Source organism: Salarias fasciatus, chromosome 6 (assembly GCF_902148845.1).
Source record: "Salarias fasciatus chromosome 6, fSalaFa1.1, whole genome shotgun sequence".
Classification (NCBI taxonomy): domain Eukaryota; kingdom Metazoa; phylum Chordata; class Actinopteri; order Blenniiformes; family Blenniidae; genus Salarias; species Salarias fasciatus.
The window spans coordinates 12,937,860-12,965,769 of record NC_043750.1 but is presented as its reverse complement, the minus strand read 5'-3'; the positions used below and the strand labels follow the sequence as shown (position 1 = coordinate 12,965,769).

The window sequence follows — 27,910 nt, the reverse complement described above, 5'->3', positions numbered from 1 at the left end:
TAAATCTCGAATAGAATTTGAAATCCTTCTCTTAACCTGAAAGCTCTGAACAACCAGGCCCCATCATATCTTAAACAGCTATCATACTGTCACAGGAGAACGCTTCGTTCTCAATGTTGATCTGCTGGAGGTTCTTAGGTTCTCTAAAAGTAGAACAGGAGGCAGAGCTTTCAGCTATCAGGCTCCTGTCATGTGGAACCAGCTCCCAGTTTCTGCAGTGAGGCTGACACAGTCTCTGGTTTTAAAGTTAGGCTTAAGTTCTTTGTTTTTAAATAAAGCTTACAGTTAGGGCTAGTTCAGGCTTTCCAGGACCTTTTCTGTTGTTGTTCCTGTAAGCCGGAAGCTAGTTAACTCTCTCTCTCTCTCTCTCTCTCTCTCTCTCTCTCTCTCTCTCTCTCTCTCTCTCTCTTTCTGTCTGGGATTGATCTTTCATTCCACTATGGGAGATTAAAAAGTCAGAACACCAAAACCCCCGGATGAAGAGGTTGTCTTAGGTGGACTACAGCTGTGATTGAGGGATCACTAAACACAACATCAATCGCAGCTGATCCAATGATCTAATGAGACAGTCTGGACTCAACCAGCGAAACAGCTTCTAATTGGGCATCTATCAAAACAGCTGATCCATTGATTGAATGGGACAGCCTGAACCCAGTGAGTCCAAGTAGTTTACTTAAAGGGCAACTCCGGTTTTTTGACACCTGGACCTTATTTATAGGTGTGTGCATGCTCATATACTCACTCAGACAAACATCGTGCAGCTCGGAGTCCTTCAGAAGTTATTTAGGTCCAACCGGATTTAGCGGGGGCCACGGCAGGGGAGCTTCAGCGCGGGACATAATCTCTGCAAAGTCGCTCATTTCGGCTATATTTTTTCATCCATCGCCAGTGTTATCATAAAGTCAGCTTATCTACCGTCTTCAGGTGGGTCAGCTGACCCACCTGAAGACGGTCAGACGGCCAGGGGCGGCCGGCGTGTGTCCGGTCGCCTGCCTGCAGAACCGGGCCTGGAGGCTAGGCCGCTGGGCTGGGGCAACCGTTCGAAACGGCGGCGGCGCTGGAAGCTCCAGATCTCCACTCCCAGGTGAAGATGCGCTCCGTACCGGCCGCGGAGCGCACGGGGACCCGCCGCATAACCACGGAGGCGCGTGAAGCAGGCTGCGGCGCGGCTGCTGGAGCTCTCCCGTCGCCTCTGTGGAACAGCTCCGGGCCGTTTACCCAATCAGCCCCAACTCGGCCCCTGGAAGTCAGGCACCCAGGTGCCGTTACAGCCGAGGCTGACTCAAAGTGCCTCTCTGCTGGGGAGAGGAGCTCCAACGTTCCCATCCGAGCTAATTGTGGCTAAGTTAGCGAAAACTGTCAGCTGACCCACCTGAAGACGGCAGATGAGCTGACTTTATGATAACACTGGTGATGGATGAAAAAATATAGCCGAAATGAGCGATTTTGCAGAGATTATGTCCCACGCTGAAGCTCCCCTGCCGTGGCCCCCGTTAAGTGCGGCTAAATCGGTTGGATCTAAATAACTTCTGAAGGACTCCGAGCTGCACGATGTTTGTCTGAGTGAGTATATGAGCATGCACACACCTATAAATAAGGTCCAGGTGTCAAAAAACCGGAGTTGCCCTTTAACCCCGGGCTCCTGCCATGTGGAACCGGCTCCTAGTTCTGCTTCACTTCTCTCGTTTCAATATAATGTTTCATAACTACATGTCATTGACGATTGTTTCTCTTGTAGCCCATGTATTCTCTGTTTATACATGAACTGTATGTGGATACAAGAAACTGTCTGTCCTATCTCCTTCTCTTTCTGTCCCCTCACCCCAACCGGAATAGCAGAAAGCCGCCTCCTCTGAGCCTGGTTCTTCAAAGGTTTCTTCCTGTTAAAAGGGAGTTCTTCCCTTCCACAGTCGTTTATGCTTGCTCATGTGGATCTGTTGGGTTTTCTCTGTAAAAGTGTCTACAGATGACTATGTTGTAATTGGCACTTTATAAATAAAGCTGAATTGAATTGAATTGAATTTATTGTGGAATTACAGTGTCATTTGGCAATATACAGTATTGAAATGATACATGGGTCATGTTAATTCCAGCATTGCTGGGTACAGATTTTATATGTAACATACATAGTACAACATCCCATTACCATGACATTCTCACAACAATCATGAAAATCTATGTTTACCAGAGAAATCCATAGTCAATGTGAACATTATGGAACGACTAAATCTGTTACATTTCTTATTGCAACTTGATTAAATATGTGAAAATAAATTAATTATAATATTTATTGGTATTGCAACATAAAACACTGACACAATAGAACTGGATTTTGCTGCAGCATGCATCATTTCACATTACATGCTGAACGTATCAGCACAGCGCCAGCTCAGGACGTCGTCTTCAAGCATAAATAAGTCTTTCGTTTTGATACTGCACAGTGTGGAATATTTATATGATAACGTGCCTGTCATGAATCAAAAACATACACGGAAAAAGACAGTGTTGCTGGTTGATCTTCAGGTGGAGTTAACTCGATTTCTTGCCAATATTGCAGTAGAGAATCATCGAAACCACCATTGCAGCGACCTGTGAAGACATTGACATTTCACGAATAGAGCAGATTCACATGTGAGGGATTTCACGAGTTCAATGAAATATTTGAAATGTGCCATGAGTAACTTTCCAAATTATATGTACATTTTATTTTTCCAATTAAAATGCAGAATTCAGAGAGTGTCTCAGTAATCTGTCATAATGTTTTGGCCCAGACTCTACAACCATGATACATTTCTATTGCAGTTTTCAAAAATAAAAGCCTGGGAAGAGCTTTGACACAAGAACAGCAACGACAATCATTCAAGCTGAACAACCCTAATATAAAATAACGTTTTTAATGAAACTTGAATTAGATAAAAGTGATGAGACCTAAGATTACGTCCAGAATATTAAAATTTACCTCCAGCGCTGCAATTCCCACAGCCACACCTGCAACGATCACCGCATTATCCTCCAACAGCTTCACCAGCTTGTCGAAGCAGCCATCAACATTCTGCAAGAGAAATTAAAACAGGCAAGCCGTGAAAACCGTGGGATTTTGTTGGATTTGTTGCAGATTTTCATAACATTAGATATAATAACTTCCGGTGGATATCATACCGAAGAAGCTGCCTCGCCCGCAGAGCATCGACTTCCAGGTCTGCAGCACTGGTCTGGATATACACCACCATTTTGGGCAACAAACTGGGAGTTGTCAAAATCTGTGTAGTTCCTGTATCCACAGCATTGAAACTGGAATAAAAAACAAGATGAACTGAATGTTAATCTCATGTCTTCTTTTCACCAGCACTGTTAATAAGCTATATCCTGGCTGTAGTCACACCTGTTTGATTATTGATAACAGACAAACAAACAAACAGCAAACAAATTGTGACAGATAATGTATATACATGTCAACTATGCAGAAAAGTACAGACATGTACATTTGGTAGATCAGTCCTTTGTTGTAACAATGCTTCGCAACATATCCCAATAGAAAAGATGATTATTTCCCTGTAAGGAACATACATTTGTGGATAACAACTATTAAAAACAAAAAAACAAAAACAAAAACAAAAACACCCATTATCCAATACCGTTAACCACTGCTATTTCATCTGGCTGTGAGCTGTGTTGGTTCTTCTGCATGCTACAGTGGCTTCTGTTGGGTAAATAAATACATTGCTAAATTGCCAATATGCCTCATATCTTCAGACTTCTATTCTGACTCGACAACCATTCCGCCAAACAAAAGTCAATCGTGAAGAAGAGCTGGTCGTGGAGGACTTGGCCAGTTTTTCAGCAGACTCAGTCATGCTGATCATCCCACAAATGAACATTTAATAACAATATCGCCTTTTTGAAAAGGAAATAGACCGACTTTCTAATGGTTTCATTAATGTATCCATTCATTTCCACTAAGCATTTTAATACAACAACAACAACAACAACAACTTTACCAAACACAGTTTTCCTTTCTTTTTGAAGGATTGGAGTTTCTCTGAAAAAAATAAAAAATTAAAATTAAAATTAACACCATACCGCATTCATAGTGCTGTTCCACACTTCAGTCACATCCTTATTGCTTCCATAATTGTCTGTAATGTCGGCTCGAACTTGACCCTCGACTTCCATCAGAAGTGTATCAGCCTGAAAAGGACAGAAGCTCATCAACAAACTGGATGGTTTAGAGAGACATCTTTATTATTTCAGGTTCATAAGTTAAACTCTCTGCCATCCGGATTCCTTTAGTGCTCTTTGAACATCCTCACCAAATCACTGAAGACGAACAGAACAATGGCTCCTGCCACCTCCACCAGGAAAATGATGAGCACAATAGAGAAGAACTGAAAGAGCACAGAGCGACACATTCGGCTGTAAATCTGTCAGTGTGAAACATCCCAGCTAACCTACGGACCACAGCAGGTCACCCTATTAAAATAATTTTTCATTATACTTTAATTGTATAAAACTATTACATACATTACAATATCAATTTTAATCTGCTCCACATTCTGTTGACCCGTGACCCATCAGACAACACGTACCGTCAGGAGCATGCACTTGCTCTCCGTGATGGCTCCGCAGCAGCCCAGGAAGCCCATGATCAGAAGAACACTGCCCACCGCTATGAACACGTAGCTCACATAGTCCATCTGGAACACTTTATCTGGAAGCTCGGCGTTCCCGGTGCTCAGTATATTCATCAGTGAGCTGCTGTCCACCTTCGCCCAGATCCCCACAGCCAGAATGGCTACTCCTGCCAGCTGCGGGACGGGCAAGGAAGGAGGACAGGAACAGGCAGGGAGGTCATGTCAGCAGACATTTAGGGAAGCAAGATACAGTCATATTCTCAGCAGTGAGCGCAAACACAACAAAAGTCTCAACAATCCTTCGCTGAACTGATGATTATTGGCTACAAGAACATTTGACCTGAAGTTGTGTTTTTCCTGTGAGTGAGATTATTAGCTCCTTTAAACCGGGACACTTCTGACAGTCTTCCAGTTTTACTGAGTTCTCACATGACACACAACAAGAAACCCAGTCAATAAATTCAAATCTCTTCATTCAAGCAAGAAGCCAAATCAGAATTTCCAGGAACATCGTTTGAAAGGTTTAACTGAAAATAAGTACACTTTGTTCTCTTTGACTGATTACTATTCACAGAGAACCATACAGGAAGTATGAGCTGAGCAGGTCAGGTTTTTACTCACAAAGATGATGCCATTGAAGATGAACATTATGACTTTGAGAAAGCTGGAGCAACACATCTTGGCTGCTAGTTGGTTTTCTTTCTCTCAAACTGTTGAAGAAAAACAGACAGCTTTAAAATCGTGTGTTTTGCTAAATATCAAAAGTGCTTAATTGCTTCCTTTGTCCTCATTTGATATTTTCTTTTTCTTTCTTTAAGAAAATGTTGCCTTTTACTTGCGATGCGGGACTCAATGGGGCAAACAAGCAGCCAGGGGGTGGGGGTGGCGGCGGAGTGGGGGGGTGAAACAGGATTTGGTTTGGTTGTACATTAACCACATTAACTGGCAGGGAAAGGAAAGGGGTCCTAATCTTCTTTAAACATGGCAGGGTTTTCATGCTCACGTGAGGCTGAGTTTCGGTCGGGGTTTCATTTTGGAGGGCTTTCTGTCTGCAGGTCGATCACACTGTTGAATCATGGGATACCTTCACCCACCCCCGAAACCTTTTGAAGTTTAGTCCAGTTTGTCGATTTTTATGGTGCGACTGACAGAAAAACCAATAAAACATGGACTTTTTTATTGTTCCTGAACTTGCACGCCTTCTGTTCCCGGTATCTGACGTTGAGTTTTACGGCTCTTGATAACTAATCCTCCTTTATTGCAGCTCTTGAGGACAATAAGTCAGATGTTTTAGGACAGCAGTAAAATGCTACAGCATTTGTAAAAACACTTCATATCTGAAGGCATGTCGGAGAAAGAGGAACAGAAAAACAGTAGATTTCAATACCGCTAAAAAGTGACACAAAAGTAATTCAAGGGAAAGTTTTTGGTTTCAGACCAGGACCTCTGTTTCTAGATAAAACACAACATTGCTGTGAACTTCGATCTCAATTTATTTCTTGATTAGAAATATCAAACACATTGAATTAGTAACACACATTACAGGTGAGCATACAAATAAACCACTAACCTGGAATTTTGTGCACAAAGAAAACAAAATAAGAAGAGATGAATCATTCCTCTGATCACAACTTTCATAGGTTTGGTCTCATAAACCACACTGAAGTTTGAGTTTTGTGTTTGATTTCAGTTAAATAGCAACTGTAGTTTATTTCTTACATATTGATGATTTGAACACAAGGGATTTTTTTTTTTCAAAATCACACCTGATTGTGGTGTTATTTGTTTTAAAGTATATTGAGATAAAAGACTGTTTAGTTTCTGTTTAGTTTGTCAAAATTGGAGGATTTGATTTTTTAAAAACAGTGTAAATGGTTGAAGCTCATACCTGTGCTGCAATGACGTCTGTGTGTCCGACGAAGACGGAGCTGTCAGGAGTGTGTGCTCAGTGAGGCTTTGGCTCGCCCTTTTATCTTCTCGCAGGTTCAACACACACACACACACACACACACACACACACACACACAAACACACACACGGAAAATGTGAGTTCATAGCCTTCCTGTCACTGACCCATTCAGTGCAATTGGGATAATAAATGTTTCCTGGTGACCAAAGTCTGACAAACACACACTTTCAAATTTTATTAGTGACTTACAGTTAAGCTGAAGAATGAAGTATATCAAAATTTAACTCGGAGTAAAATGAGGTAATTGTTTTCGGCCGCACTGAAGAGAGGTTAAAGGTCGGCATTCTTCTTGACTCCGCGTCACTCAGGACATCAGACCAAGCCTGAAAGCTTGGTGTCTTTATGGATTCAGACCTGAAATTTAACAATTCATCCACCACACAGACACCAATGAAATCAGGCTTCAATCATCTGAAAAATCTTGTATCTTAAACAGTAAAGGATTTCTGAATGAACAAGATTCAGAGGAACTTCTTCTTGCATCTATTTCCTCTCAGTTGGATTATTGTAACAGTGTGTTTGTAGGTCTCAGATTTCAGCAAGACGTTTTTATGTATTCTTTTTTTTAACCCTATCCGGCTTTGGTTGGTCCAATGGGACACTGCAGGTCGACTGAAGTCAGACGAGGGAAAACAGCAGGAAGAAAAAAGGGACGGATTTCTGTTTTTTTTCACAATCACTAAAGCTCAGGTCGCAATTTTCTAGGTCAATTGATATCAGCAATGAATAATTAGGGGCAATAAACACTCCTGACATTTATGGGGAACTTTTTCATTTATCTGTTAGGAGAGGCCAGACAGCGCTACAGTGCTTCACCCTCACCTCACAGAAAGACAATCCCCGGTTCAAGTCCACGGTTGACACGTCTCCCCTGTGCTACTGTGAATTTATCTTTCCACCTTCAGTCGTGAATGATTGCCTCTGTTTGCGTTGAGACAGACTGGTAGTGGTAGCCCGTCTCAGGTGTAAACCTGCTGCCACACTCTGTCCTGTGGGACCTGCTCTGATGCCCGGCTACACGGTGGTGCAGAAGATGAATGAATGAATGAATAATATCAGGAGTGTATTGAACACAGAAGGAGATTTCAGACAAATGTGATGCATAGATTCATATATATTTATATTCCACGTTTGGAGGAACTCTATGAACTTGGCAAATGAAGTTGTTGAACATTAATATGCAACAAGAAGAAAATAAATAAGAGAAGAAGTGAGTACGTCGCTCCAAAGAAACATCGGATTACATTCGCGTGGAATGACGTAACGCCCTCAGGTGAGTGACGCCTTCTGTCAGGTGTGTTTAACTTTATCACGAGACGCTCACAGCACATTGAAGGAATCACAGTAATGCAGTTTCGCGTCACGTCCACAAGAGGGCAGCATTGCATAAAGAAATCCCAGCGACTCCCTGCAGCAACAGGTGCTGTGTGCCGCTCTGCTGGAGGTGAAGGTGTGCTGAAGGCGCAGCGGCGCCGTGCAGCTCTTTGGCATCTCAGAGTAACAGTCACATCAAATCTTTATGAGGAGGTGCTCCAAACACCGAATAACAGTGAAGTTTAGTTAAAATAAAGAACCTAAGTGGAGCTGCAGCTGCTGATAGTGGTTCCAGTAACGTTAGCAGGCATTTCTATTTGTAGGTGTCTCAATGTGCATTCAGCTTCTCAAACTGTTTTTTATTTTTTTTTAAAGGTTCCCACTATCAACACGCACAGCCGCTCTGACTGGTGAGGGGCGTGTCCTTCAGGTCGCCGCCTTTCTGATTGGCCGACTGGCCGGCGTTGCCGTTGACCGTCTCGTTCATCTTCTCGCAGATGACGTCCACCAGCTTGTCGAACACCTGCTTCACGTTGACGTTGTCTTTGGCGCTTGCTTCGAAGAACTCAAAGCCTGAGGGGAGAGAGGAGAGAGTCAGTGCCGACTCGCGTCTGGGTCGTCTCTCCTCACGGCGCTTCGGTGCGGAGTACCGACCGAGCTCTTTGGCCAGTCTCTGGGCGTCCTCCATCGGGACCTGCCTGTCCTCCTCCAGGTCCAGTTTGTTGCCCACCAGGACCACCTGAGCGTTGTCCCATGAGTAAGTCTTGATTTGCGTTGCCCTGGTTAAACGACAATTCAACACTTTTGCCAATATATCACAAAAACCGAGCAACGATTTAGATATTAAATTCGCTTGGTTTCAATGTGTTCGTCTTTAGCCTTTAAAGAAAAAAAGCTGCTTTCAAGTTTTGCCCTTTGTGTTTAATGGAGCATCGTCTCCAGGACAGCTCAAAGTAGCTTAGTCCTCGTATTTAACATTTTCTCTCTTCAGTTGGTGTAAAGCTGCATGTGTAGATCCACCCACCAGTCTTGCACGGCGCAGAATGTCTCCTGGCTTGTTATGTCGTACATGAGCAGGAATCCCATGGCTCCTCGGTAGTACGCCGTGGTGATGGTCCGGTATCGCTCCTGCCCGGCCGTGTCCTGCAAACACACAGTTCAAAGGTCAATGACGATATTCCATCATTGAATTTACAATGACTCTTTGCTATGAACCATCTCTGCTTTGCTCGTGGGGTAACTGTTAGCTTTAGCATTAGCATGACCAAAAGCTGTTGTTTCCAATGAAATGCAGCTTTGTTATTATTTCACTAAACTCCTGTTGACTTGAGGAGGAGCCCCTGGTTGTTTCTGGCTCAGTCCTCCGGACAGCATCATGAAATTCGCTCCATTATCAGTAAAATAAGCAGCAGTTTGTTCACGCGGCTCGCCGCCTTAAATGAAGAGTCAATCCCCTTTTATATAAAATATAAAAAAATATATATAAACATGAATGGTGAACATCCATATTTTAGATTGTCTTCTTGTAAAAATAACCAATGTTCTCAGGGAGTCTTTAAAATTTACATTCACATGATGGCATAGTTGTTGATTGGAGTTGGGAACATACTGCAATTGCAAAACTCTTCTTTTTAAAGTGTTTCTATATATTCTATCTTCTACATGAATGTACTTTTTTTCATTTAAATGTGTCCTCATTACACTGATGACAAATGAACAAAACAATTCATAGTTACACTTTCTACTCGTTTCCATTTATTATGATTCATCTCCAAAACATGAAAATGAAAGAATCCTACAGGGAGCTAAATGTTCTCCTGCTATGGCACAGCCATTGAAAGTCTCTGCTGCCCCCTGGGGAGGCCCACCCGACACTGCGCCAGCATAAAGACAAATATAGCACTACAATAAATAACACAGGCCAAACTGAGTGATTAAAAGCAGCGTGACAGCTCCTCTCTGAAATAACCACTGTTGTTCTACTGTACTTTTTATTTACAGTTGTTCGTTATAGTTACTTTTTTAACAAAGCGATCAAATTTAACAAATCAAACACGATGACCGGAAAGTATTTCTGCCACTGAGAGTCAGTTTCTTTCAAGTTGGTTGCTGGAATCGAAGTCAGAGATGGAAAATAAGAAAACAAACAGTTAAAAGAGGACTGGAAGTCTGATAGGAAGAGCAGGAAACCTGAGTGATGCTGCCACACCTTGGATACACACAGACTTCTCCTGGCTGAATATTCAGGGACACAAAAAAAGTCTTGTGAGGATTTTATAAAAATGAGCTGGACTTTTCTTTTGAAAGTGATCCCATGAATCTCATTCACGTTGCTCTGCAGCGAGGGACGGGTCAGCTTGTGAAACACCGACGCAACACTTTGACACCCGCTTTACTGTGTGTGTGTGTGTGTGTGTGTGTGTGTGTGTGTGTGTGTGTGTGTGTGTGTGTGTGTGTGTACTCTGAATATAAAATTTAATCCGAATCAGCCAGCAGGGACATTAAAAAGCGACTCTCTTATTAATGTACCTGTGATAAGATTTTATTGACGTTCTGCAGGATTTTAATGCGACCATGTTTTTCACTACAGTTACATCATTTTATTTGTCGTCTCTCGCGTTGAAGTACGAGGCTGCCACGCTGTAAAGCAGAAAAGCCACACTACCCTGAATACATTCACTCCCCCCAAAAAAAGTATTTCTTTCATCCGAGGGGAGTAATACGGGTGAGTCGCCGGCTTCCTCCGACATTCAGGAATAGATCTATCCTCGGTGTCAGTCTGCTCGGTAAGCACATTCGGCTCCATGCATCTTTCATGAACCCTGCTGTCTGGGGACAATGTTAAACATCAACTGTCATTAACTCCGGAGTGTGAGAAATGGGTTTACATCCGTGACAGGCAGCGGCACGCAAAGGAGGAGAACTTGGGAATGAGGTGAGAACGACCAGATCAGCTGTGCGCTTTTTTGGTCAGAGGTGTATTTCACATCCTTTAATTACCTCCAGTGAATTACAGCTCTGGCATTAAAGAGACTGCAACATTTTACACTCGATTCTGTTGAAATACTATCTGTCAAACCTGTTTTCTCTGTACACATTTTCTACCTTGTAAAGGGAATGGAGGAAAAAAAAAAAGCCTCCTGAGCATTCAAGCACAAATTATAAGGATCCTTTCAGACTTCACATATCCAAGAGTCGCAGCTCATTCAGTAGCCTAACGAGGCTCCTTCTGCCAGGGCGTGGACATTGTCAAGCATATAATCAAAGCATGCAAATAGCGACAATTTAGATGGAAATGTATCGGTGTAGCTACGCACTTCCAGTGACCCACGTACTCTTAAAACGGTCTGTTTGCAGATATACTGTTGTAAGCCAGCGACTCCTGCCTGGAGGCAAATGTAAATTAGCGGTAAAATTATGCGGCCGTGTGGAAAAAAAGCACAAGGAAAATGTTGTCTTTTTTTGTTGTTCTTCATCAAACGTGCGACAGTTACTGAAAAGAACCCACAGTTAGCCGTGAACCTGAGAAAGAAAAAAACCAAAAACCTTCCACATCAAGGTTTGATTCTCTATTTATTGTTAGAGTTTTCAGTTGGTGTAGTAGTTTAGTGATTAACCCCCCCCCCAGATACTATGGTTTCCTCTTTACAATTCAAACACATGTTTGAGGTTAACTGGTGGCTGTAAACTGCCAGCAGGCGTGAATGTGAGAGAGTGTGACTGTTTGTGTTTGTCCAGCTCGTATCTTTCCTTCTTCCACTGTCAGCTGGGATCAGTTCCAGAATCCTGTTCACCCGAGCCTGATAAAGCTCGATGGAAAGTAGGAGGGTTACCTTCAAACATTTTGGAATGGAATATATTTTGCATAACTGCAAAACTAATGATCGTATTAAGATACTTAAGTTATTTGAAACTTCAACAGGCCAAATGACTTCAGAGTCAAATCCGATGGAACCGATGGACAGTTTGATCGCGTCTCTTTTTAGCTCCTGCCATGCACAGGAAGGTTCCTTCCAGCAGCAGGGAGGAATGTGCATGTGATGATAAAGTATTTAAACGACAGAAGGAAGTGCGAGCTCGTCTATGGCCCCAAAAAAAGTGTGACTTGAGTCATGTGCACTTAAACTAGTGACAACAATGTGTGAGCTATCATGCGTCTGCTCAACATTTTAAACCACTTCCTTTCTTGGCGCAGTCACACAGCAAAACATTAGGTAAGAAAAACAAAGAAGTGTTCATTGCAATTAAATCACTTTGTATTTTGTAGCGAACTGCCCTTCATGCCGCCATCTCACCCATATCTGCAGCTTGACCCTCTTGTCGTTCCTGTAGATGGTCTTGACCTTGAAGTCGATGCCCACCGTGCTGACAAACGCCGAGGTGAAGGAGTCGTCTGCGTAGCGGAACAAGAAGGAGGTCTTCCCCACGCTGCTGTTGCCGATAATCAGCAGTTTGAACATGTAGTCGAAGTTCTGGTCGGCTGGATCTCTCTGCTCCAGCGACGCTCCTGGATCTCTGGCTGAAGCCATCTATTCAAACGGAGCCAGAGCATGAGAGAAGAGACAGTCGTCCAAATTAAAACTCCTTCAGAGAAGGCTGCGCAAGCTTTCCAGATCCTGAGTGAGCCAAAATCTGGAACCGAAATGGATTACTCAATCACTTCATAGTTTAAAGGAAGAGTCAGCGGATATTTTTAAAGTCACATCTGCTGCTTTTCAGTGTTTAGGATTGTAAACCGATTTAAAAACAAGAAAAAATCTTTTTCACTGTTGGTGAAAAATGGTTTGCATGCCATTACAAACAAAACTGTATATCATTTCTGTCATTTCATAGATTGTACTGTTGAAAAAAGTTAAAAAATAATAAGCACCTGAACTATTTACAGATGGAATTGCAGGTTTTCTAAAAACCAAAGAAATCATCAACTGTTGTTGCTTTGAGGACAAACAGGAGTGTGCCAATAGGAAACGCAAAAACATTTTTTAATGCCATTTTTAAAGACAAATGCCCTTACAAAAACAATATTAGAAAATGATAAGCATGCAGCACAGTGGTCCAGTGGTTAAGACTTATGTCTCACAGTGAAAGGAACTCCTGTGTGTGGAGTTTCCATGTTCTGCTTGTACCTGAACAGGTTTCCTCCCCGGAATATAAGCATGTATTTCAGGTTAACTGGTTACTAAAAAAAATTGCACATAGAAGTGAGCGTGAGTGTGTCAGGCTCTGGGTGTTGTGCTGTGATGGACTGGTGGCGCATGGCATAAACTGCCTTCGGCTCCAGCCTCTCTGACACTAAACGGCATAAAGCCTCCAGTAGACAAGAGATGAATGGAAAGACAATCAAACAGGTCAAGTCTAGAAAATTCTATCTAAACACGGATACAGAATGTGTGTAAATATTTTGAGTGAGTGTGTCTTGTAGTAGCTGCCTTGGAATGAACTCAGTGCCCCGTCCAGCGGTGTATGCTGCCACCCGTCATCATTTGGCTCCAACACCCCCGCAACACTGAGCTGGATAAAGCTCTTTTAGAAGATGGATGGAAAATAAGGAGCAGACGAAAAAATGGAGACAAGAACGTAAACGAGTGAGGACGAAACAAAATGGACTGAGGATATGAAAGTGCATTTCAGAGAAATCGGGGTTATGTGAGGTTGAAGTGAAGCTGCAGAAGCCGAGCTCCGTACAAGCCGGCGGCCGGAGAGAGCGATCTGTCTGCACACTGCTGCGGGCCGACCGACGAGTCAAGACGTGCACATCCCAGATAAATGATGACGGTGCCAGCTGGTTTGCTTTGCTAAATGGTAAATTACGAATGGCAGAATGCATCACACACACACACACACAGCGTGATAAGACCTGCCCCGCCAGCAATGATGTTAAACTGTATTGTAATGATTATATGGAGGGGAGAAATATGTGGCGGTGCACGTGCAGAGGTTCGGCTCCAGATTTCTTCACATTGCTGACACACACCGGCCTGAATCTGGACTAAATCACCGACGTTTTGTGTTGTGTGTAAATCCCTGGACACTTCCGATGTTAGGCAGGCGTGTCCTGTGAAGACACCACAGCTTCAGGGACGAATGCAGAAGAATGAAAGCATGGCCAGGGGGATTCCTTTTCCCAGCATGACTGATGTTTGCCCACCCATCCATCTTTACAGCGCTTAATACGCTCAGTGTTGCAGGAGAATAAGTTGATTAGTGACTATGGGAAAAAGCCGAGGACACCATGGACAAGTCACACACACACTGCCACACAACCTAAAGTCAACGATTAACATAAAACATGTTTTGAGACTGTGGAAGGAGACCAAAGTCCACAGAGAAAACTTGCTTTTAAATTGGAATTCATGAAGAAATGAAAAATATACAAGTTGTAACTTAATAAACACTGAATTCAAAGTAAGTATGAATTAAAAGCATCAAACTAACACAGCTAGAGTGGGATCTCAATAGCTGTTAAGAGAGATATTATCATACGAAAAACATTAAAAATCAAAAATTACTGAGTTGAGACAAAGTGTACCTATGAGAGTTGGCAGGTGCAATATAGTTCTGAGAGGGAGGGATGATAATTACCTCTGTGGAAAAAATAAAATCAGGTTTCAAGAGAAAAGAGAACAAAAATAAAGAAGCAAGAAAAACAAAGTCCTGGAACTTGAAAAATGTGGGCCTATTTCTTCAGCATGAGTATCAACTACTTCACAAGAATGAGTATTAAGTATTTGTCCAACTGATGAATAACACATGCAACTTAATTTTAACGTGCGGTCAAGAGTATTACTGGACTCCCAGCTTGCCTCCTGCCTGCGGTGAGGACTGAGAGCCTGTTTGACATGATATTAAGAGAAAGGGCTCAAATCTACACACTCAGAGAGCGAGACGTTCGAAAATGACAGTGCTCCTCCAACAATCTGTCATACACCTTTGTCAGCGAGCTGTGAATCACCGCCGGGGTGTGCTCCGGCCGCTGATCCTCTCTCCATCAGTCACTCGCCTCTCCCTCTGTCCGATTTGTCACATGAGCTCATGTTAAGAACTTATAGGATCAGTTGACACTGAGCGGTGGGCCGGGGGGTGGGGGTGGGGGGGGGGGGGGGGGGGGGGGGGGGGGCAATAGATTCTCCTGCCCACTCTGTGTATTTAATCCATCACCCATCTGGTCATTCATCCACCCGCTGACACGCTCGCTAAAACGCACACACAAGCACACTCCCACTGCCATTTGTCTTCCTTTACTTGCTCATATTCATCCATCTATGCATCCCTGCTGTCATCATCCATCCATATCTGTCCCTGGTCCCACCCAACTCTCTCTCTCTCTCTGTGTTTCCTCCTTCCCTTTGCTTCCATTCATCCACCCTCCCCGGAGGAAGAGCTGAGTCTTCACTCCTCCCTGGGGACCAGCTCAGCATTTCCACTTCCAGGACCATAAAAGAGGGAATGGGCTGCTGCGTGCTGCTCCCACACTTTGAGCAGTACATCAAAAATCCACGCATGCGCGCGCACATCGGCATGAGACTGCCAACAAAGTGGTGATGGTGCGTTCAGGTCTGTGCATGCAGTGCACTTCATCAGAAAATTGAAATGAATAAACTCATGATACATAATCTGACTTCAGACCAGATGTTGGAATCTGGTTTGATGCTGCTGTGATGAAGCACTAAAACCAGACATGGCAGCTTCTCGCCTCTCTTCACTTGTTGGCTCTTCATTTTACATTAAATGAGTAAAAATCATCCCGATATTCCAGAAAAGTGAAGATAAAGTTGACATTTTAAACTCCAGAGTACGGACACGCCAGCAGCGCTCCGCCATACGGTAACTCAGCTCCACATCCACGATATTTCAACATGTGTGCCGAGTTTCTCACCTCGGCGGGTGTGTGTCGGTTCTCCTCCTCCGTCCTCCTCACGCCGCGGACCGGGACCGGGACCGGGACCGGCTGTGGGCTGCTGTCGGACCGGGCTCCGCTCCGCTCCTCTCCGGGCTCTCAGGTGCTCCGCTCCCGGATCTCCGCACGCTGCATGTGTCCCTCCGTCCGTCACCGGGACGTCCGCCGTCAAAACTCAAGTCAAGCTCGCGCAGCAGCGGCGACGCACACATCCGGGGATTCCTTTCAAAATAAAATCACCTATCGGCTCAGTTCATTTATAGAGTTGCGACACGAACCGAAACCGCTCGCACAAGAAGTTAAATGTATGCAAGGTTTTACAATATGTCAATATTGAAATTCTAATATTTTAACAAAAGTGAAACATGGTTTTAGAAACAGCAATAGTCTCAGTGGTGTCAGGGGTGTTTCTAGACCCCCTGGGGGCCCGAGGCAAGAGGGTCTATGGGGCCTCTCAGGCCCAGAATTATTATGAATGAAGTCCAGGACGAAGGATCAGCAAAGAAATACTTTGATTAATAACGGTGAAAATTTGGTCATAATCTGTGCCATAGTTTGGAAGTTATGTTGTCGACAGACAGACAGACAGACGTTACGATTGCATTACCTCCGCTGGCAGAGATAAGTATGTGCTCTAAGTTCGTCATAAGTGTGTTGTTAACTACGCTGTCAAATAATGTGAATGATTATATACAGACTTTATTAATGTGTTTTGAAGAAAATGGTTGAAATCACTTTTCACGGACTCAGCTAACTTTTCTGGTGCTCGGAGGTGGATGACTGGGAGTTTGGGACAAAGTCCCTTGGACTACCTGGGACAAACTTTTTTATAATGTAACACACATGGCTTACACATTCTCACTTACCACTATCATGTTTTTTTTTCTTTTCATCCTCTTCTTGATTTTTCTTCTCTTAGCGTGCCCTGAGGGATATGTCTGCTTCATTTTGTGTGTTTGACAACACTGACTGCACGTTGATGCAAGGGCTTACAGTCATATCGGCCCCAAGCCCCATGCAAACTGGCAGGGCTCTCAAGTCTCACTCACTGAGCGTGACAGTCACGCATTTCGGTCTTTTGTCATGCACTCATGCCACACATTGTATTGCTCACGCTGAAAAAAGAAAAATACTGGTAAATTTGTCTGGTGCACCGCTGCTATGGAACTGGGAGGACTCAAACACATCTGAAAGCTTCTCACTTACCTGTCAATCAAAAAAGGAGGAGGGGGGGGGGGGTGCCATCATTATCATCCATCATCAATTCAGCACTGTGGAACTCCTGTGTTTATTTTTTTTGTTTCTCACATTTTTCTATTATATTGTACATATGTGTCTGTCTTAACTGTATATTTAAATTATATTTAATTTATATCTGTTATTATTATTATAGTCTACATATGTTCCTGTTTTAAAAATATATTTGAATTATATTTAATTTATATCTGTTACTGTATATCTGTCAATTATATCTGTCTTAGATGTATATGTAAATTATTAATTTATATCTGTTATTTAATTATATCTGTCTTAAATTTCTATTTAAATTATATTTAATTATGTCAGTTAGCTTACATCTGTTATTTATATCTATCCTAAATTTTTATTGAATTGTATTAATTTTTTTATTTATGGTTGGACTTTGTAAATTTCACATTTTACATTTTTATTCCATTTATATTTCTTTTCTCTGTGCTGCTGGAACACTGCATTTTCCCCCTGTGGGACAAAAAAAAAGAACTTTCAATCAATTCAAATCAATCTAAATTATTCAAATGTCACCGTGTGATAACATGAGACAAGGCACCAATCAAATTTGGTTTTTAACTGTAGATAGCATTTCTACGTTTGTAAAAGAATAATGAAACACAATAGATGTATGACAATCATTATCTGTACTTCCATTTAACAGCTGCCTTTGAATGATCAGGAGTCAGGACTCTGTGGCTGTAGCTCTGTCACTTCACGTGACTCACTTTGCACCAATATGGTTCCTTCTTTCTGTATGAAAACGTCATTTCGAACCTTCCTGACTGAGGAGTTTGCAACAATGTATCGTTTTAAATGACGTCATCATCTAATTTGACCTAGATATGCAAATGAGCCTTGACACAAATTACAAGGTGACAGAACGTTACTAAGTGAGGAGTTGGCAACAATGTGTCAGTTTTAAAGGTCTTTTGTTTTTTTTCAAAACACAATAAAATGCATCATATTTAATGTAATCATTTAATGTAAATATTAACACTTCACAATATGCACTTTCGTTTAAATTATTTTGACTTTGGAATATGTATAACACAACTCACCATTCAGTTCAATTCAGAATCAATAAGGTTCCTTCTTTCTTTGCACAAACTTCATGTCATCTCAGGTGGACTTCGCAGGAGGAATAACCAGGCTGAAAGCAGTGAATGACAGTGCCATAGCAGCAGCGCACCAGACACATTTACTGGTATTTTTTTTCAGCGTGAAAAATACAATGCGTGGCGTGAGTGCGTGGCAAAAGACCGAAATGCGTGACTGCCACACTCCATGCATGAGACTTGAGACATGGGGCAGACTTTGCTTGGGGCCGAGTTGGTCATGGTTATGGTCACTGAAATTGACTGATGTCAGCCATCCCTCGGGGCCCCCTTCAGCTCGGGGCCCTAGGCAAATGCCTGTGTGGCCTACCCCGTAGCGACGCCTCTGAGTGGTGTGCAACAAGCCTGTATGAACCACAGCTTGACACATTCATTTATACACAGTAGCATTTATTTTGAGGGAAATCCTGGCTGACTTCCTGTACGCTGTTACATCAACTTGACAGCTTTTCTCAATTCCCTGAAACAACAGAAAGTAGATTTCTGTGAAGCTGTGTCCACATCTCATGACTTCTGAGTGGAATTGATCATGTTCACCCTGGAGAAACTTGAGCAGCTGATTTAGAGTCGAACTACATTTACGACACAGCAGCCCGTGCTGCTTTTTTGGTGGAGCTCCACAGATCTATACAACATTGGCAGTGTCATATTTTTCTTTTTCCCTGTGTAAGTGGGTGGGATCAATGGGCTAATTATGAGCAAGCCAGGATTCATGTGGATCAATCATGTCTCAACTAGATGCAACTTCTGGGGTTGAGAAACTTCGAGTGTTGGGTATTTGAAACAAAGTCAGTCATGTTGGAGCAGGAGGAAGAAGCACACCTGCAGGGAAATGATGCAACAGATCTGCCAAAGACGAAGAGTGTGAAGGAGGATTTTTATTGACGCTTGGCAGGGATGCAAAGCCAGCGAGTCTGCAGAATCACACACTGAACAATGTAACAGGTAACTTTACAACAAATAACAGAAGGCGAACTGCAAATTTATTGTTATTAAAGGCTTCAAATCAGTTTGCAACTTCACTGGAAATATTCTACAGGAGAAAATATGAACAAACAGTTTTAATACTAGAACATGGGAGCTTTCAAGTGAGAACTTTTGTCATGAAACATTCTAGAAAAACAGACTTAAAAAAGTTGTCTACCATATTTTATCAGGTATTGTTTTTTTTTTTAAATCAAGGACTACAGTAAGCCTTCTAAAGGTTTAAAGAGGAACAACTTCACTATACTCCTGACATGTTTTTAATATCTAAATAAGACTATCACTTCTATTAACAGTATATAAAAAAAAGAGGCCAAACCTGACCAGATTTGACCTTGTCGAACAGAACCTGTGTGTTTGCATCAGGCTTTCGGCTCTCAGTGTTTTTGAGCGGGTTTCTGATCACTGGAGTCCAGGTACTTGGCTTTATTATTGTGTTCCCACAACCTGTTGAACTCCCCGATGAAGGGTTGCACCAGGTCAGGCTCGTCCGTCACAATAATGTTCTCCATGTTGTTATGCACTGCTGACAGCGTCCAGTTGAGGGAGCCGGTGATGAGCAGCCGCTTGTCCACCACTGCAAACTTGTGGTGCATGTAGGTAGAGTTGCAGTCGCAGCGCACGCAGATCCCTGCAGAGTTCAGTGGAGAAAGAGAGGAGCAAGGAAGATGAGGCGATGTGGCAAATGTTGGGTGAAGCAGAAGAGATCTGATGGACAACAAGAGCGATAAAATTAATGTGAAAAAGACCTTTTTGTGATACGTTGTCAGTATTATTCTCTTAAACAATCACCTAAAATATGTAGGATACATTTCGTTGCATAACAAGACACATTTTCAAAGCTCCTGATCTCATTCTGTGAGTTCTCTGGGATTTTCACACAATCAGGAAAAAAAAAAGGGATATAACACAAGCTACAATCCTTTTCTTTTCTCAACACATTTCAAAGGTGAGTTCAAGAAAAAAAAGCCCTACTTCATTCTGTATTATTGAAACCATAAAATGCTTCATATTTGGTGTCACGTTTAAACAATCCCTTCATGCAGAAGATGAAACAACGTCTCCTCCTCTGCTGGGCAGTCAGTGAACTCACCATCAGCCTCAAACAACACCACCAGCCGCTCAGCATGCCCGGCTAATGCTGTGTATAACCTGTGAGTGTGTGTGTGTGTGTGTGTGTGTGTGTGTGTGTGTGTGTGTATCAGCTGTCCTCTGTTCAGGGCCTTCTGCCAAAAGTCTGTTGTGTCTCAATCAAATTTATACAAACTTGGAGACATTTTATTAGTGCTGATAGTTATCAATGAAAGAGTGTTTAAAAATTAATGCCCATGCATGCTGTCAGTCATCCAGATAAAAGGTATCGCAAAACAAACTGAATCAGGTTAACTGGACTTGGAAGAAATTTAGCCTCCTAAAAATTTGTTGGGTTTTTTTTTTTTTACATGGAGAAGAAAATATAAAAGCGCATAAGGCTGATAGGAGCACATCTGCATGTTGTTGTTGTTGTTAAAGTCTCCAGAGTTTCTTCATTCTCTTGAGTTGTGCTGAAAGGTCTCAGACAGTAGTAGAAGGACACGGATTTTATCCTAAAAGGAGCATGAACATGACCTCGTAAAAAAAAAAAAAAAAACGAAAAAACAATTACCTGAAAATGTGTGCAACGACTGTCAGAGTCAATTTTCTGAGTGTTTTTCTTTCACAAATTGTCTCCCTGATGCCCATAATCGCTTCGGGTAAATGGCTTTTCTTTTCTCTCTCTCTCTCTCTCTCTCTCTCTCTCTCTCATTCAGACGCTGAAGTGACATGAGAGAGTAAATGTAACCGGCAAGAAAAGATCAGTGTCTGCCTGATTTCTAACCCCGGGACAAGAAAAGCCCACAGGATACTCTTTGAGAGCATTGTCAAAATGTGTGCAATGACTGTCTGCCTTACTGAACAAAGTGTTTCACAAACACACCACATTAACCAGTGAACTTCACCCTGAGTCACTGGGATTTGGTGCCAGACACATTCAGCAGTTTGAGGATAAAAGCTTTCTTCAGGATAATCACAAGGGGAGGGGGGGGAAAAAACAGCATGAAAAGAGGAGTGGATTGTTCATGAGGTTTGCAAGCAGCACACAGAAACACTTTGCCTAATAGCATTAGCTGTCTGGTTGCCAATTTCGTACTTACTTAATTCTTATTTAACAGCGCACAGTGGCAGTAATTTATTAGATGCAGCGAAGGGCTGAGAGAGACAGCATGAGTCAGACACGTGACACAAAACCTTTCAGGACTCTATTACTCTGACTCATTGGAGGGCTTGTAGTGGCGACCTCCATTCACCCAAACACCTCCCGTCATCTCTCCATTCAGCACCGAGGAACCCTGGGAGATTTACTGACAATGACACACAAGAGTCCAGGAACAGACAGGGGGCATCTTTCCAGAGTCTCACTTCCCCTCAAATCCAGGAAAACGTATCAGTAATAATAATAATCTTAAAGGATAATGTGCTGCTTTATAGCAAATAATATTACTACATGCAACTCTCAGGTCATCTGGAGTGAGGATATTTCTGGACACGAGCACACTTCAGTCACAGTGACTATTTGAGTGCGCCTGCATGAACTCACACTTCACATTGATTTGTTCTCGGTGTGTTTTTCCTTACCGGCCCGGCGCAGGACGCCTATCTGGGAGCCGTTGATGGCGGCGTAGTCCTTGTCACTGAGGACTCGGATGATCACGCCCCTGCGATGCAGCTCCAGAACAGCTCGGCACAGGCTCACGTTGGAAAACGCGAAAATACACAAGTCCATGGAGGAGGAGGCAGACAGGATGTGGCGGAGAAGGAGGGAGAAAGACGTCTCGATGCCGTGAGGCAGCGGGCACGTGCATGAACTGGAGGAAAGAAAAGGTTAACTGGCCATTGTTTCAGGGATCATGCAGTGTGAATACGTCATTCCAGCAGAGAACAGGGGTGTTTGACAGACTTCCTGAACTCACATCACTTTTAACAACATCAGGAAAAACATAAGCAACTTTCTCACAACAGACCAATCATGTGTCACCTACTCAGGCAGGGAGGGTCTGAAGAGGCGCTCCACGCAGACCTCTTTTGAGGGGAAGAAAAGGACCTCATTTGTGGTTCTTCTGGGCTTTCGGCAATGAAGGAACCTGCTGATCAGCTCCACAGTGACCAAGAGGGCCGAAAACCCCAGAAAAACTACCTTCACCGCCCACATCGAACTCTGGAACAAAGCAAATCAAATCTGAGGGACAAACAGGTGAAATCTTCTATTGGGGAATATATGGAACATACTGAACAAATGTTGTTCCAGATGTTAAAAAAAATGCAGCTTAATCACTATTCTGTCCCATCTGGTGACCTATGACCTGTGATGGACCTGTCTAGAGTGAACACAGGCTTGCCTGGCTCTTATGATCAATGGACTCTTTAAAATTATTACTTAATACTGTCCATTGGGACAAAGCCATGCACTTTATTTTCTCGACAAAGTCTCAACTATTCATGTTTGACTTTGTGTTTAAGTCCATCCATCTTCTACACGCTGAGGCTAAATACGTACACACGTTATGCTAATTGTTTCGTTCGCTTTGGTGGTGATCAATGTCATTTCTCTTTAAACGCTGAAAATGGACTTTTACTTGCACATGTGCGCTGATACGACTTAAACAGTTCAGGTTTAAGGCATTAGATCAAAATATTATGTTCAAAGATGAAAATTAGGAACACATTTGGGGAAAGAGTGTCGAAAACTTACGTGCGCAGGGTTGCCAGGTCTGAAAGAAAAACCCAAATGAACACTCTGAAAAACAAAGGTATGTGAAAATTAATAAAATAATAATGGTTTTTAAATGCATTTTTTTCTTTTAAGAATTGCAAAAGAATATCACTGTGATGATTCAATTTGTCTGCATTCAAAGCAGATTCTACTATCTATATGAATATTTGCCGATTACCTGCTTTTCTAAAGTATCGAATCTTTAAATGGAGATTGGTGAAACAGATGTTTGACAAATAAGCCATAAATAAAAAATAAAATTAAACTGCTGGAACTCATAAAAATACTTTCCAATCCTCCAGAATACAGCACATCTGGCAACCCTATCCATGTGCGTCGACCTCTCTGTCACGTGATAGGTTGAGTTTGCAAATATCAATTAGAAATTGCACTTTTTCCTTTTACACGTGAGTCTAAACTGTACTTATCCAAGTTGAAATATACATTTTCTCATATTTATGACCGTTGTAAACCAGCTGGTGAAGTATTGACCCGTATAGAGAAAGCAATTTGAACCGATTAACTCGAGTTTATTTTTTTAAGCAACACAAGTGACGTGTCCGACAGCCAATCGCGTCAGCGAAGTATCATCTCTCGTCCAATCAGAGGCCGCTCTCGGGTGCTCGCGCCGGGTCTTGCGGAAGCCGTGTCTTCAGCTCTGCAACGTGTATCATCAAGTGGAAGGTAAACACATAAAAGTTTCTCTAACTCTCGCGTAATGGTTCTTGTCGATGTCAGTGTTTACCGGTGGTGGGAGCTTAGACGGTGCGTTTCCGTAGCAGTGCCCGTTTAACGCTAGTCTTTTCATGGTGGAAGGATTTGTGCTGTAAAGAAAAGATCAACAACAGCCGTGCTAACGTTAGCATGCTAACTTATATCTGTGATGCCGCTGGACTCTGATTGCAACTCGTGGTATTCTTTATGAAGCGCTGATCCTTATCTGTCTCTCTTTCTTCAGGCTTGATACAAGTCGAGTACAATGGGTCGCCGTAAATCCAAAAGGAAGCCAATGGCCAAGAAGAAGCTGACAGGGGACCTGGACACTCAGTTCACCTGTCCTTTCTGCAACCACGAGAAGTCCTGCGATGTCAAAATGTAACTAATCAACTGTCTAAAGTGTTGCCGTCTGCACTGTCGTTTGCAACTTAGTCACTGATTGCAGCCAACCTGTGTTTCCTTGTATTTTTTTTCCAACAGGGAGAGGAGCAGAAATACGGGTATAATATCATGTACAGTCTGCCTGGAGGAGTTTCAGACCCCCATCACGTGTATCCTTAATACCATTTAGACAACATCCTTGTTTTTTCTATTCAGCAGCACGTTGATAATGACAACAGAACAGGAAAAGTACATTTCTTCTGCAGATCAAACTTTATTTTTCTGTAGTGCATTTCATACACGGTACAATATAATGTGCTTGGAATTAGGTTGGATATAACTGTGCAGTGTTGCCGGTGCTGGTTCTGAAACATTAAACAAGAGTACACAAATTACATTTGTATAAGTATAAAAACTGAAGCTTTTAACAGTGCGTGCAGTGGTCTTCTAGGTTGATCCTGTTTGAGTTATAGTAGCGTGGGGTGCAAAGGCTGTACAGATATTTCTTAAAGTTCCTCCTGGTTCAATTCTTTTTTCCCCGCATATCTTTAAAACTGAGGAGTGGGGCTATTGAGAGCTTATGGATGAGAGTTTTAGGATCTTGTGTAGTTGTCTGTTCTGCTTGTTCTGATTACATGACAAGAATCCCTCCAAATTTGCTTATTTTAGATAGTTGAAAGATAATTGTGATGTTACTGAGTTGGCTTATAAAGTTTAATTGCATCATTCAGGCTTCGAACACGAGTTTAAACTTGATCTGGGTGCAGAATTATATCATGGTTATTTAGGGGCTTTAAATCTCGGTTGTCATGGTGCCTGGTCAGATGATAACGAGTCTCCTTGGTTTGAGGCTTTGAAGAAACAACAGGTGGTTCTGTAATTTAGTTTTTTTTTTTTTTCCTAAATTCAAGGTCTTCCAGTTTCATATCAAGACACTCTGCAGTAGACAGAATAGCGATCTTAAAGAAGCCTTCACATTCAACACAGAATCACATCTTTTCAGTGGAGGCAGGTGTGACAGTGGTTGCCTGCAGTGTGCATTACATTTCTCATCATATACTTAAAAAAAACTCCGAAATCTGAGGGAGTGAACCGATTCTTTATTTCTACGATCAGCTGTGAAATGTGTTTAAGACAGAAACAAAATGTAACAAATGTAAGAATGATCATAACTTGACACTGTGATAATCAAAGATAACAGACTTCCGTGTTTATATAAGATTTCCATTTCAGGCAACATACCTCTTTTCATCCTTAATCAACTGCTCTTCAGATCTGTCAGAGCCCGTTGATGTCTACAGTGACTGGATAGATGCCTGCGAATCAGCCAACCAGTAGCTTTCAGTGAGCTGGAGGCATTTCAGCAGCATTAGGACGACGGGCGTGCACTCTGCATTTGGACTGACGTCAGTCAGGGGACATTCGTGAGACTTTAATTACAAATCTACACATTAACGGCTCTGTGAACAACAGTCTCCACTGTGACGTCCTCATCTGCAAAACGCTGCCAACATTTCTGAATACTCTCCTTCCTCTGCAAGGCTTCAAACAACAGCTCCAGTTTTGATTCTTGAGATGTATCTCACAATTTGATTTTCACACATCCAGCGAGGCTGCGAGCTTTCAAAATTACTTTATTGACTAGATGTCAAAGATATTTGAGCTGAAAGTTTTTTGAGTTGAGTAAATCGAGAGAAAATGCATCCAGATTGGTTTTTAGTGGCTGGGTGCGGTTGTCAAAACAAACGCAACTTATCATGAAGCAAGAGTGAATCTCAGAGTAGTTACTTGATGAGAAAGACAAATGTATGTGATTAGAGGAAGAAGCACGAGGCATTTACAAGCTGACAACATGAAGTGCGCACGTTTTTCTTGACTTCTAACGGCCACAGCAGGATGCAATAAAAGGGATATTTTCACACAGACCTTTAATGCACTTCTTGCGCTGGATGTTAATTCATGCATTTTAGATCAGTGCACGAGGTCACACTTTGATACTATGGTAATTACAAACATCCAGCCTCTTGCTTTGCAGCTATGCAACACTGTAAAAAGTGATCCTACTGTAGATTTACTAGATTTTCACTCATTGCTTCCTTATTGGTGTGGTTTTTTTTTTTCTTCAGCTTTTTTGTTCATAGAGTTTAGATATTAGATTTAGATCAAGAAAGTTATTTTTTATTAGTATTCTCATGTGTGCGGACAAAAGTATTTGATTTTCTTCCGTAGAGACCAGTGTTGGGAACTGTTTTCCTACATGTACTTAAGTTTAATCAGGGAAATAAAAAAATGATTTGACATTATCATGAGTACGTTTGCTTTATTTTGTTCGTCAAATAAAGTAACTTGGATTGATGCTTTGGTAGAAAATATTGACGATTGCATTTGTGAAAGAATCTACTGCACTGTGACTCTCACTAGTGTGTAGATGTATTTTTTTTAAATATTTGTATTATCCTTTTTGTTGTGCAACAATTAGTCTTTCTGAAAAATACACTTTCACTGTTCTACTTCGACATGCTTTCTTTGTAAGCATAAGATCGTAAACGATACCAAATGTAGAGCTTTATCAGAGCATATGAGCATCTTTAATTTGGTGCTGAGCACCACCAGCTGGTAACACATGGAGCTTCATCTTTGGAGTAAATACAACCATCCAACCATTTTCTACACAGCTTGATCCAACGACAGCAGGCGGATAGTTCAACTGACCCCGATTAAACACCAGCTCACCTAAAACACCAACTTGTGTGAACTGTCAACAGGCTGATTTGGTACAATGGGAGAAAAATCATATGCATATTGCATTTTTGTAGTGTCAGCAATGGAATTTTAAACTTAGATTTCCGTGCTTTTGAAGTTCTGCTGCACAGTATTTTTGTGTGTGTTGTTGCACAATTGAATTCAGTAATACAAAGGATTGTCAGTTACAAAAAAACATGTTTTTTTCACCACAAAGAAACTTGCAAAATGAAATCACACTCAGTCAGAGAGTGAGTCCACAGAGGATCCTGAAAACACACATTTGAGTAATTACGGCAGGCACATTTAAATGTGCCGAAGACCACGGGCGGCATTTAGCAAAAAAGCAAAACATCTCAGTGTGCTGCTGCTCCTGATCTTGGGTCCTGAGGCATGTGAGACACATTTTTGGGAGTCCGGCATTCATTCATCCCCACGGTGCACAGGATGTAGCAGAGCATAAATGAAAGAAGACACAGTGCAGCAAGGTTGTGCACCAGGCAGGGCTGAGTGATAATAGATGAGATGTGGAGTGCCTTGCCTGGGCTCTCCACCCAGGAGGAGTGTGTCCGTGCATGTGCGCACTGCACTGTGTATTGTGTTTGATGATGGACCCCAGCTGGAGAGGTATTGACGACGCCTTATGAAACATGCTGGAGGATGATTACAATGGAGAATGATTATCACTTAGTCTCTCCTCTGTCTCCGCACGTCCCCTCCCACTCCCTCCCCCTCTCTTCTATTTCTCGCTCCTTCCTTCTCCTCTCCCATTCAGCACGCGAGGTCAAGTGTCACTCCGTCTCCGTTGTCAAGGCTGCCAATCACCCACACAGTGAGTGCGAGGCAACTGTTGCCAAGGAAACAGAGCGATTTGGTTGCTAGGCACCTGGAGCTGTGCTCACAATAGTCATTTTGTTGCTTAGAAGCACACACACATAATACACACAAAAACCACAGAGATGGCTTTGCCCAATCAACAAGTCTGCACATCTGAGTTAAATCTGTATAAAATATAATTACATAGTCTCACAGATTTGCTTACACAGTAGAAAGAAATAATGGAAGTGTAAATTATACAAGTGCAATTTATCACAGGCACAAAGAGATGCTAATGTATTG

At 42.3% G+C, this 27,910-nt stretch overlaps 4 protein-coding genes across 4 annotated transcripts; 1 reads left to right on the top strand and 3 right to left on the bottom strand.

Annotated features, from left to right (window-relative positions):
* Window positions 1-2,508: 2,508 nt before the first annotated feature.
* LOC115390594 (tetraspanin-1-like) lies at window positions 2,509-5,309 on the bottom strand. Its single transcript, XM_030094506.1, has 7 exons — window positions 5,253-5,309; window positions 4,587-4,805; window positions 4,311-4,385; window positions 4,081-4,188; window positions 3,160-3,291; window positions 2,960-3,052; window positions 2,509-2,589 (listed from the first exon to the last, which is right to left on the bottom strand). Exons 1-7 carry the CDS (start codon window positions 5,307-5,309, stop codon window positions 2,530-2,532), a joined length of 744 nt encoding a protein of 247 aa, XP_029950366.1. The 3' UTR covers window positions 2,509-2,529.
* Window positions 5,310-7,694: 2,385 nt separating this feature from the next.
* rab3da (RAB3D, member RAS oncogene family, a) lies at window positions 7,695-15,990 on the bottom strand. The gene is made up of 5 exons (XM_030094505.1): window positions 15,791-15,990; window positions 12,210-12,443; window positions 8,939-9,057; window positions 8,569-8,693; window positions 7,695-8,487 (listed from the first exon to the last, which is right to left on the bottom strand). The coding sequence occupies exons 2-5, from the start codon at window positions 12,441-12,443 to the stop codon at window positions 8,300-8,302; spliced, it is 666 nt and encodes a 221-aa protein (XP_029950365.1). The 5' UTR covers window positions 15,791-15,990; the 3' UTR covers window positions 7,695-8,299.
* A 3,548-nt stretch (window positions 15,991-19,538) lies between these two features.
* Window positions 19,539-22,419, bottom strand: pld6 (phospholipase D family, member 6). Its single transcript, XM_030092971.1, has 3 exons — window positions 22,221-22,419; window positions 21,817-22,046; window positions 19,539-19,792 (listed from the first exon to the last, which is right to left on the bottom strand). The coding sequence occupies exons 1-3, from the start codon at window positions 22,388-22,390 to the stop codon at window positions 19,539-19,541; spliced, it is 654 nt and encodes a 217-aa protein (XP_029948831.1). The 5' UTR covers window positions 22,391-22,419.
* Window positions 22,420-23,553: 1,134 nt separating this feature from the next.
* Window positions 23,554-26,352, top strand: LOC115390595 (transcription elongation factor 1 homolog). Its single transcript, XM_030094507.1, has 4 exons — window positions 23,554-23,635; window positions 23,910-24,046; window positions 24,149-24,219; window positions 25,323-26,352. The coding sequence occupies exons 2-4, from the start codon at window positions 23,931-23,933 to the stop codon at window positions 25,385-25,387; spliced, it is 252 nt and encodes an 83-aa protein (XP_029950367.1). The 5' UTR covers window positions 23,554-23,635; window positions 23,910-23,930; the 3' UTR covers window positions 25,388-26,352.
* Window positions 26,353-27,910: the final 1,558 nt, after the last annotated feature.